We start from the raw sequence: 17,600 nt of genomic DNA, 5'->3' as shown, positions 1-17,600 counted from the left end.
AAAACATGTGATGTAAATGTTTTATTGTATGTTTGTCTGTGTGTCTCCTTGTCTGGACCAGTGTATGTTGATACTTGTGAGCGTTGCAGATCTGAATTGTGAATGTTGCAGAGTGCGATTGTGAATGGTTGTGCAAGCTTGCAAGTGTGACCTTGATGCATCGTGCAGGTGGAGACACAGTATGATGACTCATATTATCGCGCAACTCGTATGTTGGAAGGGGAATGTGGCATGGAGTGGAGAGTCGTGTTTGTGTCGTTGTCTTGAGAGTACGGTGTGAGAGTAGTCGTGCAGTAGTTTGTTCGTTCGCCGCACCTACGTCCTTGCTGGGGCGAAGGTGCGGACGTGGTGCTGTTGAGAGTTTGTTTAATGTTTTTTGTCTAATACATTGATCTATTCGTTACAAGCTATTTCGGCAATACGTATTAGACAGCATATTCATTTTAACTGTTCTTATCAATTTTAAATGTGTTAATATAGTACATATGTAGTTACTTTTATTTATTTTTGATGTTTTATAACGTTTTAGTACAGAAAAAAAAAAAAAATTAATTGCATTATCCAGATCAATTTCGGATAATCCGGTTTTTCGGATAATCCGCTTTCGGATAATCGGGGTTTTACTGTATTTGGGACGGAAATCAGCAAATACAAGAGGCTGAGTAGGACGATCTGGCAACACTGCTCCCAAACACTGACCTGGTCACTGCCAACACCTGAGTCTTCCTTGGCCTTGGCGATGGCTTTGGCTTTCATGAAGGCCTCGCGGAAACTGTTAGCCACCTCCACTGTCTTGAATCGGCAGCAGAACTTCTCCGTCCGCAACTCCTCGTCGGCAAAGTCCTGTGTGTGGAAGGAGAGAGGAAGGTGAGGTGAGGTGGGGGAAGAGATAGATCAGGTCAGGTGAGATGGGGGAAGAGGAAGATTAAGTTAGGTGAGGTGGGGGAAGAGGAAGATAAGGTCAGGTGAGGTGGGGGAAGAGGAAGATAAGGTCAGATGAGATGGGGGAAGAGGAACATGAGGTCAGGTGAGGTGGGGGAAGATGAAGATTAAGTTAGGTGAGATGGGGGGAGAGGAACATAAGGTCAGGTGAGGTTGGGGAAAAGGAAGATAAGGTCAGATGAGATGGGGGAAGAGGAACATGAGGTCAGGTGAGGTGAGGGAAGTTTTAGAAATATCTTTGAGTGTGGAGGAGCAACAACATGAGCAAGTGAATAAGATGAGGCAAAAGGAGATTGGAAGTGTACAAATCTAGCTATAGGAAAAAGGAAATGCACGAGAGAAGGGGAAAGGGAGTGGATGTTTAAATTACTGGCATCTATGTGAGCGGGGAATAGGAGTGGATGTTGAAAATACCGTCATCCGCATCACAAAACAAGCATAGAAAGTGAAGTAACAAAACATGAAAAGGAAAGATTATAAGCCATTGGGAAAGAAAGGGACTGAAAGAGTGTGTATATGAGAGGGGAATAGGAGTGGATGTTGAAAATACTGTCATCCGCATCACAAAACAAGCATAGAAAGCGAAGTAACAAAACAGAAAAAGGAAAGATTATAAGCCACTGGGAAAGAAGGGGACCGAAAGTGTGTGTATATGAGAGGGGAATAAGAGTGAATGTTGAAAATACTGTCATCCAAATCACAAGGCAATCATAGAAAAGAAACAAGAAAAGGAAAGATCATATGCCACTGGGAAAAGAAGGGGAATGAAAGAAAGTTAATAGCTCACCTTGGCCGCCCAAATCCACGCTCTGTCGCTTCCTACCAAGGGCTGGACTTCAATGTTCGACGTGATGAGGTGGTTGGCGCAAATCTTATGGGTCTGGGGGAGTGAATAAGGTGGAAACGAGGCAAATTAATACAAAACATGGGTCAGAATCATAAGCCTTTCGTGTAAATGTTTGACCCGAGTAGTCTTTTATACTTAGCAATCTTCCTAACATGATTTAACGAGACCTGTGCCATCGCTCGTATCTCACCTGGTCTCGCCTCATCAACACACGGGCTGATGACTGGCCTGGGTTGTGGAGGAGCTTCATGACGCCTGTCCCTCGCTCCCTCCACTCCTTGTCGACGAAGCGGAATAACTTGGCGCGCTCCTCAAACAGAACCTGGAGGACGGATGAAGGGGCGGATGAGATGTGGTTGTTATTAGTGTGTGTGAGTGTGTATGTGTGTGTGTGTTTTAAGAGAAAAGGAGGAAGCTCAAGGGTGCAAAAACAGAGGCTACAAAAATTCCTGTGTGTGTGTGTGTGTTTACATAGCTTATAACCATCTTGTCCATACCACTCTAAGCCTCATTGACCGTTTGTGTATGTGTGTGTGTGTGTGTGTTTACTTAGGTTATACCCTTTGTTTCCCTGTGTGCCTGTACCTCCTGTGTTTGTATGTATATGTCTGTGTTTACGTGTGTCTCTCCATGTGTGTGCAAGCCCTCCTCTGTGTGTTTATGTAGCTAACACCCTTCATTTCCCTGCCACCCCAAGTCTTACCCTCCTGTTTGTATGTATATGTGTGCGTTTACGTAGCTTACAACCCTCCTTTTCCATGTTGCTCCAAGCTCTTCTCTGTGTTTATGTAGCTTACACCTTTTGTTTCCCTGCCACCCCAAGCCTTACCCTTCTGTTTGTATGTATATGTCTGTGTTTACGTAGCTTACAACCCTCCTTTTCCATGTCGCTCCAAGCCCCACTCACCTGCTCATCCTCCTCTCCAGTGCGCACCTCCACCTTCTCCGGCAGGGGCACGAGGGGCTTGTAGTCAGGGCAAGGGTCGTGGTCATCCTCAACGTAACACTCATTGTCATCCTCTGCCTGGTTGCCCTTCACTGGGGACACCTTGATGTCCTTCGTGGGTGCCACTGTGGGACTCCTGAATCCTCCGGGGAATGCTGTCGAGGGGGAGGTGAGTGGACAAGTGAGTGAGTGAGTGAGTGAGTGAGTAAGATATCAAGTTCAAGCTAGGTTTTAGGATGCTGTTGAGTGCATAGATGCCGTGAGTGAGTGATTCAGTGAGTGAGTGAGCTAGTGAGAGTAAAGATGAAGAGTGTTAGGCTAGATTTCAGAATGATTTAGAGAGCAAGGATGATGAGTAAAGACAGTGTTGAGTTATTAGTGGGAATACTGTCGTGTGAGACGTGACTGAGTGAATGAGCAAGTGCCTAAGTTAGCTAGCAGAAGAGAAAATTAATGCAAAGCTAATTTTAAGAATGCTGTCAATTGTAAGAAGGATGTGTGAGTGAGTGAGCTAGAGAGAGTGAGGATAAAGTGCGTAAAGCTAATCATATAAATCCTGTTGAGTGTGAAGCAAGAGTGAATGTGTGAATGTATAAACATGAGTGAGAATTACTGTTTGAGTATAGTTAAGAATGTGGGAAGATCCAAGAGTCTGTTACGCAGGAAAGATCTGTGTAATTCTAGAGGCATTGCAGTGTTGATGCAGAAAATAAACAAAATGTCGTGTAAATAAAAACAGATGAGCGACTTCAAAGCTGTGGGAACTATAGTCTGATTTAGCGATTAAGTCTGGTTGGGTAGGGTCCGCTAGGATAGTCCCCTGGCCATAGTGCTGCCAAAGCTTATTTAACCCTTAGACGGCGGTGGAACTATGATTCAAACAGGCGAACTGAGGTGCTGATATGTTAAAAAATATAAAGAAAGAGGATTGAAGGGAAGAGTGTGAAGAGGAGGAGAAAAGAAAGAAGAGAATGAGGAAGAGGAAGAAAGAGAAGAAGGACGAATAGGAAGAGGAGAGAGAGGAAGAAAGGGAAAGAGAATGAAGAGGAGGAGGAGAAGGAAAAGAAAGATTATATAGGCGGTCCAAAATTCAGTCGGCAAGTTTTGTATGACAGAAATATGACAACACTTCCAGATAGTTAAAACACCTCTTATGTGGCGTAACTATATTTATGCTACGGTCCTAAGCCCGGCAGTGACTACAGATTCATTTTGGAGGAGCTAATCTTCAAATACTGCCACCGTCTAAAGGTTAATGTACACTGAACACTTGATACATGGCTTCAACTAGTACGTAGATGACACATGAAAGACAGAGTGATGTACATATTGTGGGTGATGTGGCAGCCACCCAATCGTACTTCACATTTGACGGACTATAGCCATTTATTTTGAGCAAAGGACCAATGAGTGATCTCTTTAGGCAAGGGAAGGTCTGAGGGTTATAGAATATGCTCTTGAAAAACTTGATATACGAAACAAAGATGAGAAAAGGGTAGAATTGAGTGCTAGAAATGACTTGATATTCTGAAGGTTATAGAAAATGCTCTCAAAAAAATTAATATATAGATGAAAAAAAGGTTAAAATTGAGTATCAGGGATGTCTTAATATTCTGAAGGTTATAGAAAATGCTCTCAAAAAAATTAATATATAGATGAAAAAAAGGTTAAAATTGAGTACGAGGGATGTCTTAATATTCTGAAGGTTATAGAAAATGCTCTCAAAAAAATTATATAGATGAAAAAAAAGTTAAAATTGAGTACGAGGGATGTCTTAATATTCTGAAGGTTATAGAAAATGCTCCAAAAAAATTAATATATAGATGAAAAAAGGTTAAAATTGAGTATCAGGGATGTCTTAATATTCTGAAGGTTATACTAAATGCTCTCAAAAAAATTAATATATAGATGAAAAAAGGTTAAAATTGAGTATCAGGGATGTCTTAATATTCTGAAGGTTATAGAAAATGCTCTCAAAAAAATTAATATAGAAAGATGGAAAAAGGTTAAAATTGAGTACGAGGGATGTCTTAATATTCTGAGGGTTATAGAAAATGCTCAAAAAATTAATAAAGAAAAAAAAAAATGAAAAAATTAAAACAGGGATGTCTTAAAATTCCTCTCTTGAAGTTTGACAAAGATACGAGTTTCCACAGCCATGAAGTCACCCCTAAAAAAACTGAGTAAGTGATGAGTCAGCATGAGGTAGTGAGTGAGTCCAGAACACAGCACTGGATGATGCAACACACATTCAACATTGACAGACTATTAAAAAAGCTAAGAGTGTGTCGACGATGCTTGGCGAGGTGCGTTTTGTAGGGTGTGTTCGTCAGTTTGTATGCGTCGTTTTGATCGGCACTCATATCAGGAAACAACAAAATAAATAAATAAAAAAGGAAAAAAAGGAAAAAAAGGAAAAAGAAAATGATAAAAGGAAATTGAAAAGGGAAAAAAGATAAAAAAACAAAACAAAATAATAATATATAGTTAAATAAAAGAAGCAATGGGGGATATTCAGATGAGGTATTAAAATCAAAATATTAAATAGTTAAATATGACCCAAATATAACACGGTCATCCCAGCGATACCCCATGATCCTACGAAGGCACTTGGTATCAAAGGCATCGACACACCTCTCCAAGTTGCTATTCAGGGCCCATGTCTCACAGCCACACAGTAAGACAGGGAGCACAAGCGACTTAAAGACCTGAATCCTTCTCCGCCTGCATAGATATTGACAACGCCATATACCCGTGTTGAGAAAGTTCATAACACCCCCAAAATAATGAATAAATAATCGGATATAGAAAAATACTGCCAGAAATTGAGATGAGAGAAATAGTAATGTCACAATGTATTTCCACGGTAGTTTTTTTCCATCGCTGATATGAGTACTCATTAGATCAGTGCATACAAACTGACGAACATACCCTAGTGGTGCTCTCTGGGTGACACACGCACACACACGCACACAATCAAAAACTTTAAAGTCAGTGAAAGGGAGACATGCTAGCTACAACACACAAAGACACACACACACATAAAATGGCTTAAATGAGAAGAAAGATTCAATATACACACAAATCAACATATAAAAATGGCATGAACTCTTAAAATAACAAAAAAATAACTTAAATGATATAACAATACAAAAAAACAATGACTCAAAAGTGACTGAGCAGGTACAGTATACTAGCAATTTTACGACACAAAGCGGCCGACTCATAATGATCACGGCAACAGCAGCAAAACATAAACAAACAGACTGCCACTCCATCCACAAACTTACTTTCGGAAATCATACGAGAAAACTACCAACACAGGGAAACCAGAGCATGCAATATCAGCCTCTATGCATCGTCAGTCTCCTTACGATGACAAAAAGCCTTACTTACAGAGTGGCCCATGCAGCACCGGGAGCAACAGCAGCAGTAGTGAACGGCAGCAGAGATAACAGGAGCGACACACACACAAACACACACACACACACACACACACGTAGATGGGGAGTACCGAGTTACAAATCACATTCCGGGACGTGATTTGTATAAGTCTCTCCGTTTTTTGTCTGCATTCACTCCTCCATTGCCTTCCTTGTTTGTCCTCCATCCCAAATTATTACCCATATCATCCTCCTCCCTGATACATTCAAGTGTAATACTCCACTTTGTTACCTTATATTACTTTGATTCACTCCTCCATTGCCTTTCTCATTCACTGACAAACTAACTATCAATCCAGACACACATTCAAACAGGCAGGAAATCACGCACACACACACACACACACACACACACACATACGCAGACCAGGTTAAACTAGCTCATTCATCCACCCATTCACACACACACATGACTCTGACAAATACATTAATCATCCAGACTGACTGACAGCCTGCCATACCATATCCACTCACTCAAACACAGAGAATCATATGAGCAGACACAAACACATACTAAGCCAAACCAGCATAGTTAGGCACTGCGTCAAGACATACAGTAACCATGCAGACTGAGAGTAAGCCAGACAAGCCATCATAACCAGTCGTTCAGATATGGACAATCAGAGGGGCAGCAAGCTAAATCAAACCAAGATATACATAGACACTGTGCTAAGATAATACAGTAATCAGGCAAACAAACCATACCTAATTCAAACAGATGCAGAGAATCAAAAGGGGGCAAACACAGACACACACAGCAGGCCAAACCAAACCAGGAGAGGTAGTAGTAGGCATTACGTGAAAACGCTACACACAACCTACTGAGGGGGCTAGTGTCCTGGGAGGAACCTGGCGCAGTGGTTGTGGTGGAAGGGGCTACCATATTGTTAGGAGCAGGAGACATGCCTTCCGTTGACAACTCCGATGATAGAGCTCTGACATGTGACTGCCCGCGAACAGGGGACGAGTCTGGGGTGACCGCAGAGTAGAGTGGGGGGGGCACATTGGCCAGGAGACCGGCGGTGGTGGAGCATGGGAGGGAATGGGACAGCAGCTCTCCTAATGTAATGGATGTGTTCGTGGTGGAGGTTGGGGTGTTGCAAGGAGAAAAATGACTCACTTAGTTGTTGCATGCAGGGAAGGTGTGGTCGCCAATCCATACACACATACACCGTGATACACGCACACACTCACACCTTTCCAATCGGTTCTCATATCAGGAAAACTATTCTATTGGCGTCTCTTATCTGGGGCAGTGTTGTGGCCATTCTTATATGCAGTGGAAGATCATCACCCACAAGTTCTTTTTTTCTTTACCTGCACTCTAGATCATTTCCTGCCTTCATAAACTGTGACTGTTAGGGGTTGGAATTTCTTGAGTGCATGAATTTAAACTATTGGATACTCTGAAAAGTGGAATTTGGATGCACTACTGTTACTTTGCTTTCTTTTAGCTTATCACCTTTGCCAAAACAAAATAAAACAAACACAACTTAACAAATCCTCAGTAAACACAAGTCATCCCCAACCTTGGAATATTAGAATGGAGTTCACTGAGTGCCTAAGAAACATATCTGCCATTTTTCTCAGTTATATAAATATTAGGTATATATGAACAGTGGGCTCCTGTGTTATGTCGATACAGCAAACCATCATATTCGTAGTACAATGACTCACAGGGGAAAAAATGAGGTTTGTAAAATGTTATGAAATCCGTGCAACGACACACGAGCATAACTCTCTCCCCTTCCTATTGTTTTCACTCTCTCTCCATCCTCCACCCACCTAGCTCACTTTCACCCTCTCTCTCTTTCCCCCTCCCCCCCTTGCTCTCATATACCACCCATGTTATTCCTCCTGATATGAGATCCAATTGGGGAATTCAAAGATGCTTCTATATGAATGGCAGCACTGTACTAATTGGCCCTTGTGTCTGGGGCTACCAAGAACACCCAGACAGAGAGACAGGGCGATATTCTCAAAGATTTCAGAGCCCTCACACACACACATAAGATATGGCTTTCATGGAGGTGGTGTTGGTATTTTCATGAGACGTTTTATGAGCCTAGTGATGGTCTGACAAGCCTTCTACGCCATGAATGTTGAAAGAAATATATGAGAACTTGATTAACCTCCTGTTTGGACTGGAAATATTGGTTATGAAAGAGGAGAGGGTTGGAGAATATGACCCAGGTTTGTCCAGTGCTGCCCTCCATACAAAAGCCCCTTAGAAAGTCCCCCAATGGCAAGGTGTGCACAAACTGACGAACACACACTCTTTGGCAATGAATGAGCTCAATGTTCTGCCTTGTTGTCATCATACTGCTTTAAATAAGGTCTTAAAAGATCATTTATTTCACAAGACGGGCAAACCAGAGACTCACCCTTCCTATTATTTACTTGTTCCATCATGCACTTCCAGAAAACATGAACTGACATGACTTAAGGATTAGATATTAACACCAAAAGATCCTTAGATGGTAATATACATTGGGTGAATTTGCCAAGCCGCACGCACCATTCCAACGAGCATTTATAATCGGAAACCTCTTTATCTTTATTTCGCCTTTCCTATCCCTTCACAAGAACTTCCTTTAACCCGATAGCAACGGGGATCATGTTTCTTAATGGTCCCTCTAAGCGAGAAAAATGAGAAAAAATCATCACTCACACAAACCATTTCATAATATATATCACAGCATTTGTGATCAGCTTATGTATCATCCATTTTTGGGGGGTTAAATCATGGCACAAATTTGGCCCGTCGCTTCTACACAGTAAAACCACAAATTTGGCCATTCGCTGCTACTGGGTTAAGGGGATAACCATGGTAGAGATCCCAAATTTTCCTTGTTCTAGCACTCCCTCTTCGCATATTTAATTCCTTGTTATGAGTTACCACATACACATAAGGTGATGGTCCTTACGTAAACATTGCCAAGGTAGTGTATTGTATTTATGTCACCGATAGTACTTGACATGATGCACATAACACATCAGTAGAGCAAGACAGGTAAGGTACTATGTGAGGTTTTAGTAAGGCATATTAGCATCATGGGGCAAGACAAAGGTGATGGACAAAGTTACTGGCAATGAAACCCACTGAATGATCTGGGCCAAGGCTGTCCAGTACTCGTTCACTCTATTGATCTATGTCACAGGTGGTCTCCCCGAACAGCTCCGTCCTCAGGTGCTCTCTTCACAAAGCCACCATCAGTCATTCCTGTCATGTCTCAGGATAACACACTAAACTAATTCATATTTTCGCCACGTATCTGAACCATCCCAGGGCACCAAGCTACACCCATTCAACCACTCCACAATCCTTGCCCTCTACTGTTACACCCATACTAAATCTATCATACATGCTTTTACTGATTTCTCCATCCCATCCACCTCTTATAAAGCTCATTTCCACTGCACATGTTCGCTGTTGCTGTACTATGTTCCAAGTGATTTAAATGGCCCTTGTATTTCGCCTGACGAGCACAAGTTGGAATGGTGCGTACAACTCTGCAAACACACCCGGACCAATGCAGAACTCAACTCCTGATAGTAAACCCTTAGTAAGAGGCAACAAACAATATACTGAGTGGCAGAAGACCATCCCATTAATAAAAGATAGAAAATTAAGGGAAAAATAGACAAGCAGTGCTGATCTGGCCTGGCTGGGAGGGAGGAGGCCAGCGGGCATGTGCTGAAACAGTGACCAACAGGGAGGGAGGGAGACGAGGTACCAAGGGGTTTAAGATCATGACCAAACAAGTTAAATGATCAAAAAATAACTGACTGGATGAAAGAGACATGTGGCAGAGCCTTGACTCATGGTAAGAGAGACGGATGACCTACCTGGCATGGATGTTCTTGGCGGGGGGGTAAGGGTGCTGGAGGAGGAGGGCGGCATCGCAATCTGGAAGGCGTGGGCAGGCGCAGGCGAATCCCCGGACTGCCCTTTCCCTGTGTTGTTATTGCCTAGGCTGCTTGCGACGCTCCAGCTCCCTGTCGTGGCTTGGCTGTATGGCAGGGAGGTGGTTGCAGGGGAAGGAACGGTGATGCTGGCAGGGGAGCAGGGCGTAGCGGTGGTCTGGGCCATGCTGGACATCCCACCACTTTGGTTGACAGATGATGCAATGCTGTAAGTCTGCTCTGGCACAGTTGAGGGTGGGAAGAAGGGAGGGTTGCCGAACAACCCTGGGGTAGGCATGAGAGGGCTAGGCTGGCTGTAGTACCCGACATAGCTTCCGTACAGTCCTGGAGGAACGACAGCTGCAAGGAAACAGAACATATCAAAACAATAAGGAAAGTGAATGATAGGAAATATATATAAACAACAAGGAAGAGGTTACACAGGCTCTCTTCGGAAACACAACAGCAGCATGAGAAAGGACAATGAGTAAACAGGCATAGAGATAAGGGTATTAGTTTGATATAGGAATAATTAAACAAGTGAATGAATGTAGAAGTGATTGAAAAAGTAAGGAGCTGTGAGAGGTGAAATAGTAAACAATGATTAAAATACATACAAGCAGAAGGCAACATTTGACAAGTATACTAAGAAACACAAAATAACTGACATGTAGGAGATAAAATATCGAGTAAACAACCATAACAGAGCAACGAAAGATGCCAATGATTAAAATACATATAAAAAGAAGGCAATATTTCATAAGCAACGAAACATTAACATAACTGACATGAAGGAGAGTAAGTACCGGTAACCAAAACACATGATGCCACTCACCAGCAGGGATGTCCACAGGCACCTCCTCACTGGCCTTCACCTCCGCCACCTCCTGCAACTTGGATGGGGTGACGACGGCCGTGGCTCTCATGGACCTCAGATCGGCCAGGTCCGTTGCCATGGCCCTGAGCTGCGTCTGAGTGTCCTTTAGGGCCGAGTGAACCTGCCGCACCTCCCCGAGAACGGATGTATAAGCGTCCTGGGAGAGCGCGCGGTTCTGCTCCAGCATCGAGTGGTAGAGGTTCGAGTTCTCGCGGAATCCATCAGCCATGGATGTGCAGAGGTCACGGAGGGCTTGGTTCTGTGCTTTGAGGGCTGCGTTCTGCTCCTCCATGCTCCTGAGGGTGTTCTCCTGCACCTCCGACAGGGCCTGCACCTGGGCATGGAGGCGCTCTGGGCTTGGTCGTGCCTCCTGGGGAAGATTGGGTGTGATGACATTAACCACCTCCCAATACTTGACGCTCTTGCATGTTAGCTAAACTATAGATACCATAAATAAAAACAAAATAAATCAATAGACAAGAATAATAGACATGGAGAGGAGCATTGCAACAAGACATGGAAGAAATGTTAGAAATAGAAGAAGGATCAGCACTTGACAGAGCAAGATGGAGGCGGATCAACGCAAGTACCCCGAGAATGGAAGATGGACTATAAACGAAGAAGAAAATAATAATACGAAGGGTAACTAAACTAACCTGTCGTATCACCCTAGAGGAGAGTGCCTTCTGAGGGGAATTCGCGGCCGAGGATGCAAGGAACGACCGGGCTAGGGGGGTGGAGGGCAGGAGCTGGGGGTGCAGAGGGTGGTGGGGGGAGGAGGAGGGGTCATGGCCATTGGTGAGATCATGGGCGGAGTGTGAGGCGTCCGAGAAGGATTCCGCGTCCTCCTCAGTGTGGTGGTGGAGGTGGTGGTGGTGGTGTGTGGATTGCCCTGCCGGAGTGAGGAGAGACAGGCGGCGCTCCACGTCTTCGAGTTGCTGGCTAAGTTTGGTGTTGAGTGGATGGAATCGGTCCACTCCTGCAAGATGGGAGGTGGAAGAGCAAGGTTAGGTACTAGCGGATGTTGTTGTTGTTGTAATTCTGCTTTGTCTAATCTATAAATCTATATAAATAATCTATAAATGGTACATGAAAAGTTCTAGCATCTTAGGACATTGTTGGTGTTATTTTTCTTTGTCTAATATATTAATAATGTATTCCATGGTACTATTTTTTTTTCTGGGATATCATTATTTATTTTTTCTTAACTAGTATATGATGCTGTTGCTATTTTGCTTTGTCTGATCTATAAATACATTCCATGGTTCTAATTTTTTCTAGCATGTCTTTATAAAGGGTATATGACTTTAGTAATGAGAGAACTATGGTGACTCTTGGTTGTAGTCAAATTAGGTTTAAGACACCTTCCAACACTCGACCCCTCTCTGATGTGAGCTGGAAAAGGAAAACACTAACAAAGACTCACCTGGCATGCGCAGTCTGTCAAGGGTGAGGTACAGGGTGTCGCGGGCCTGGGTGAGGAGGGAGGCCTGCTGAGCGCGTGCCTCCGGTGTGGCTGCCTCCAAACCCCCTTCACCCACGATGGCCTGTGCCTGCTCATTGTACAGCTGTGAAGAGAATAAGGGGTCAGGTTAGGTTAGGTTAAGGAAGGAGAATACACATGGGAAACAATGCAAAATAGGGTAGACTCAAAGAAAACTAATCTATTCTTCATTACACTAAAAATAAATGCCCCATATCTCTAAGGTTCATTTTCTCAGACTCTTTCAGACTCACAACAAATACTTTCAAAGGTCACAAAGGAGGTTAGTCGAGTTTTGCACATTAATGGTACACTAGAAGCCTTGTCAAGCTATCACTATACCCATAAAACAACCCACGGAAATACTCACACAACCTCTACAAAACCTTCATCAAATGTGTGTGTATGGGTGTGAGAGCTCTGAAATGTTTGAAAATATACCACCAAACTCACCATGGCTCTCTGGAAGGCTGCCTCAGGGCTCTTCAGTTCCCCAAGGGCCTGTATTGCGTCCTGCTGCCTCCCGGCTTGCACGAGACGCAGCGCTAGGAAGAACTTGCCCTCCTCCTCCACCTTGCTGCGCTCCTCATCTGAGAGACTCATGCTGCGGAGGATAGCGGATTGAAGTAGAGTGAGAATGAGGGGGATAGGATGACTGCAAAGGATAGGAATGAAGATGAGGAGAATGGGATGAAAGACAGCACTGGGAATAGATGAATGAGGTTGAGGAATGAGTAGTGAAGAATGATGATGGGGAGAATGGGATGAGACAGCATAGGGAATAATTGGATGAGGTTGAGGAATGAATTGTGAAGAGTTGAAGAGAATGAAGGAAGTAGGAATGAGAGGAATGGAATGAGACAGCATGGCGAAAAGATGAATGAGGAAAAGATATGAGTGGTGAGGAGTGGAATAAGATGAAGAAATGAGTGTTAATGAGTGAAATGAGGTGTGGAATGCATGGGGATTAAGGGATGAGATGAAGAAATGAGCCTTAATAAATGAAATGAGGTGAGGAATGCATGGGGATTAAGGGGGTGAGGTGAAGAAATGAGTTTTAATGGGTGACAGGAGGTGAGGAATACATAGGGAAGAAACTGATGAGGTAAAGAAATGAAAGAAGGATGAAAAACAGGAGGAACGGATGACAATATTACAACACTTAAAACTCAAGGGCATCCGTCTGTCGGGGTCAAACTCACCCAGGCGCCACAAAGAGAGGGTTCCGCGGGGCCACGCTGACGGTGTTCCTGGCGGCCCGCACACAGAGGGACTGAACGCGCTGCCAATACTGCTCGGCCCGCTCCCTCAGGGCCTCCACCTCGTTGGCAGCACTCCCGTCTGCCTCCGCCACACTCGCCTGGTATGGGGGTAGAGATGGTGAGGCGTTAGTGTGGGGTGAAGGATAACCGCTCGAAAATAATATAGTAGGTTGAGAAACATATATATAAGGTGTTGGTGTGGGGGTTAAAAATAGCGACTCATTAAAAATAGGGATGATAAAGAAGAAAATGAAGAAATATAGCATTGGAGGGATAGGAAAATTACCAAAAAAAAAAAGGGAAAATGATAAACAAATAAAAAGACAGAAAATAATGAAGAGGAAATGGGGGAACTTAGCAAACCTGGAAATAAGACAATGAGAACCAATGAAAAGAATAAAATAAATTAATGAAATTTACAAGAATTAGAGAAGAAAAAACAAGAAAATGGAAAACAAAAACAGATATTAAAAACACAACATAGAACAGAAAAAAGAAAAATACCAACCAAAGAAAACTATGACAATGAGAACCAATGAAAAGAATATAATAAATGAATGAAACTTATAAGAATTAGAGAAGAAAAAACAAGAAAATGGAGAACAACAACACATCTTCCAATCACAATACAGAATAGAAAAAAGAAAAATAGCAACCAAAGAAAACTATCATAAAAACACATTCAAACAAACTTCCCATACCCACTGGCACTCTTCAGCACCTCTTCTGGCACTTACCCACTTGGTGAAGCACTGCGCCAGGTGGGCCATGAGTGGGAGGTCAATGCCATGGTTGCCATGTGCCCGGATGACCTCAAGGCCGCGCTGGAGGGTCATCCGAAGCTTGGAGAGGCGGTGGTGTGCCCGGTTGTTGAAGAGGGTGTGTGCCGCCCCCCAGCACTCCCCCTGCTCCTGAGTGCACAGCGGGGCGCTCAGCACGGTGGGGAGGGAGGCTGGTGGTGGCCCTGGGGTGAGAGGGGGGAAGAGGGCATGAGGTGGAGGTGGATATTAAAGAAACTTTCGTAACTTCAGCTAATCTCATCTTACATAATCTTACCTAACTTAACCTAACCTTATATAGCCTTACCTAACTTAACCTCAGCTAACCTTACCTAACTTAACCTCAGCTAACCTTACCTAACTAAACCTCAGCTAACCTTACCAAACCTTACCTAACTTAACCTCACCTAATCATGTCTTACCAAACTTAACGTAACTTCACCTTACTCTACATAACCTTACCTAACTTAACCTCACCAAATCTTACCTTACTAAACTCAACACTTATGATAACAGTACACATGCTTACTCGCCTCCCTCACACACACACACACAAACACACACACACAGTCTCCGCAGCCTTACCATGAGTCTCCTTGCCCGCCACCCGCTGACAATAAACCGTTGCTGCCAAGAACGCTAGGAGGTCCAGGTGGCACAGTGTCTCCGGGGACCAGGTGGAGAGGCTGGTGGAGGAGAACTGGAGGCCGTCGAACAGGGTGAAGGAGTAGTAGGGCTGTGGCTCGTGGAGGTCCTCTGGTGCTTGTTGCAGACACAGCCACACCAGGTCTCCCAGGCTGCTACAGAACATACTACCGACAACTGTGTGAGAGAGGATTGATGAGCTGATTAGACTGTATATTCATCTCAAAAGTTTGCTATAGAAAAATTGATGCTGTTATCTACTTTTTCTTTTATCATTCCTAAAAAATTGTCGCACTAAATCCTTTCCATTAGATATTCACGACTATTACCCAAGACACTTCAAGACACATCAATTTCATCCTTACAAGTAAACAGGACTAAAAATGACAGTAAAAGGACTAAAAACTACAGTATAAGGACTAAGAATGACAGGAAAAGCATAGCAACAGCATCAGCACCCTTCATAACACCAACTGATTCATATACATAAGGTAGTCTAGTGTCCCCATGCACCTCAGCACCCACCTTGGTCCCACTCCTTGAGCTGTTCTGCTTCAGGGTACTGCAGCGGTGCCGTCACAAACTCCTCATCGCACAGGAAGAAGCTACCAGCGACGTCCTTCTTGGTGTTCGCCGAGGCCCCAAACAGCGCCTGGTGGATGCCAAGCTGTGCCTCCTTGTTGCTGCACTGCTGTTTCACTCTGTCGAGAAACCGTGTCCTGTCCGCGTCCGCCCCTGCCATGTGCCGGAGGACGTGAGCCGCCTGGGATAGTCTGTGGCAGGCAAGCTTATGCCAGAAGTATTCCTTAGCGCGCCACGCCTTAGTCTTCTCTGGTGGCCTGAAGCGACATGCATGGAAGAGCAGCGCCCCAGATGTGATGTTCGCTTGTGTCAGTCCCTCCTGTGGGTTATGAGAGGGACACAAATGAGCGAAGAGAGAGAGAGGGGGAGGAGAGCGAGTTATCAGGATTAGTAGATAAAATAGTAGACAAAGGAACACATGATGAAGAAAATAAGAGAAATAAAGGAAAGGAAACAGGAACAAGAGAGTTATCAGGCTTACTAGATGAATAAAGTAAACTAAGGAATGTTACGAGGAAAATAGGAGACATAAAGGAAGGGTGAAAGGAGAGATGAGAAGAAAAGGAAGAGAAAACATTGATCTTCTTGGAATTAAATAGAAAACAGCAAAAGGAAGAAAAAGAAAAGGATAGTTGAAGGGATGGGAAAAATGGAAGAGAAACTAATAATGATCGTTAAACTGAATATGAAAAAACAGCAAAAAGAAGGAAGGAAATGGAAAATATGAGCTACATGAAGGGTGGCAGAGACTCATAGCCCGTCCAACCACAAGGGAAAATAAGGAATGATTAACGGAAAGGAAAAATCGATGAATGAAAATAGTGGTTGCTTCCTCACCTTCTTAGCGTTGTGTATGAGGAAGATGCCCATGTGGAGGTAGAGTTGGCCCACCATGAGCTGGCCGAACATAGACTTGGCCCCCACCACGTGTAGATGGGACTTGAGGCTTTGGTCAAATCTGGAAAAAGGGGAGGCGAAAAAGTGTGAAAACCTTATCCTGAGAACTGAAACACACCTATGACAAGGATTCCTATCTGCAATCACTTAATAAACCGTTTATTATTATTATTATTATTATGGTTATTACACACACACACATGCAAAACAAAGGAACACTCACTCGTTTAAAAGAAAAAGAGAAAAAGATGTAAGTGAGGGAGAGAACAAAGGAAGCACACACAAAACAAAGGAACAGTTACTCATTTAAAAGAAAGAAAAGATGTAGAGTTGCGGGCTTTTATTTTTCATCGTTTCCCTTTTTTTTGGCCCTTGAACTGTTTACTATAAAAAAAAGGGAACAAAATGAAGGGCCCACAAAACCAAGGAGCCGCCACTCACTTATGCAGGAGCGAGGCGGCGTCCTGCAGGGTGTACTGGGAGAGGAGGGCGGAGGCGCTGCAGGAGGCAAGGGTGAGGTAGACAAGGCGCTCCAGGGCGGACAGGTACTGGGTGTGGAAGGTCTCGTCTGCACTCACGTCCCTGGTGCTGCGGTAGGCCTGTGGATGGGGTGAAGGGAGAGGTGATGATGGTGGTATAAGGTGTAGGAAATAAACATGTGGTACTAAATAATGATGGGTATATTTATAACTACAAAAAGAGAAGAGGAAGAAGAGAAAGACTGGGTGTTCAGATGGTGAGATTGTGTATAAAAGGAAATAAACAATAAATAACAATGGATTTCACTTCATCTTTGACCATTCCTACATTCATTATAAAAAAGAAGGTAGAGGAAGAAGAGAAAGACTGGGAGGGTGTTAAGATTGTGTCATAGTGTACAAAAGAAAAGACACAGAAAATAATGATGGATTTCACTTCATCTTTGGCCATTCCTACATTCATTATCACAAGGAAAAAGAAAAAAGAGGAAGAAAATGACAGGGGGGTTGTT

General features: G+C 43.6%; 1 protein-coding gene across 5 annotated transcripts in view; it reads right to left on the bottom strand.

The window, feature by feature from the left end:
* LOC126980254 (E3 SUMO-protein ligase RanBP2-like) overlaps positions 1-17,600 on the bottom strand; it is a 41,115-nt gene that overhangs the window by 17,864 nt on the left and 5,651 nt on the right. For 4 of the 5 annotated variants that reach the window (XM_050829934.1, XM_050829935.1, XM_050829938.1 and 1 more), the window contains 16 exons: positions 17,051-17,208; positions 16,550-16,670; positions 15,656-16,031; positions 15,071-15,307; positions 14,444-14,670; positions 13,647-13,804; positions 12,898-13,048; positions 12,388-12,529; positions 11,618-11,940; positions 10,920-11,331; positions 10,028-10,444; positions 7,001-7,237; positions 2,697-2,890; positions 1,980-2,111; positions 1,730-1,822; positions 700-843 (listed from right to left, as the gene is read on the bottom strand). In XM_050829934.1, coding sequence (XP_050685891.1) covers positions 700-843; positions 1,730-1,822; positions 1,980-2,111; positions 2,697-2,890; positions 7,001-7,237; positions 10,028-10,444; positions 10,920-11,331; positions 11,618-11,940; positions 12,388-12,529; positions 12,898-13,048; positions 13,647-13,804; positions 14,444-14,670; positions 15,071-15,307; positions 15,656-16,031; positions 16,550-16,670; positions 17,051-17,208 — 3,522 coding nt within the window. The remainder of the gene's footprint in view (positions 1-699; positions 844-1,729; positions 1,823-1,979; positions 2,112-2,696; positions 2,891-7,000; positions 7,238-10,027; positions 10,445-10,919; positions 11,332-11,617; positions 11,941-12,387; positions 12,530-12,897; positions 13,049-13,646; positions 13,805-14,443; positions 14,671-15,070; positions 15,308-15,655; positions 16,032-16,549; positions 16,671-17,050; positions 17,209-17,600) is intronic. The other variant, XM_050829936.1, reaches the window with a different exon arrangement.

The sequence above is a fragment of the Eriocheir sinensis genome, chromosome 44 (genome assembly GCF_024679095.1).
Source record: "Eriocheir sinensis breed Jianghai 21 chromosome 44, ASM2467909v1, whole genome shotgun sequence".
NCBI lineage: Eukaryota > Metazoa > Arthropoda > Malacostraca > Decapoda > Varunidae > Eriocheir > Eriocheir sinensis.
Note: the sequence above shows the minus strand (reverse complement) of the source record. Positions and strands in the feature narration are given on the sequence as shown.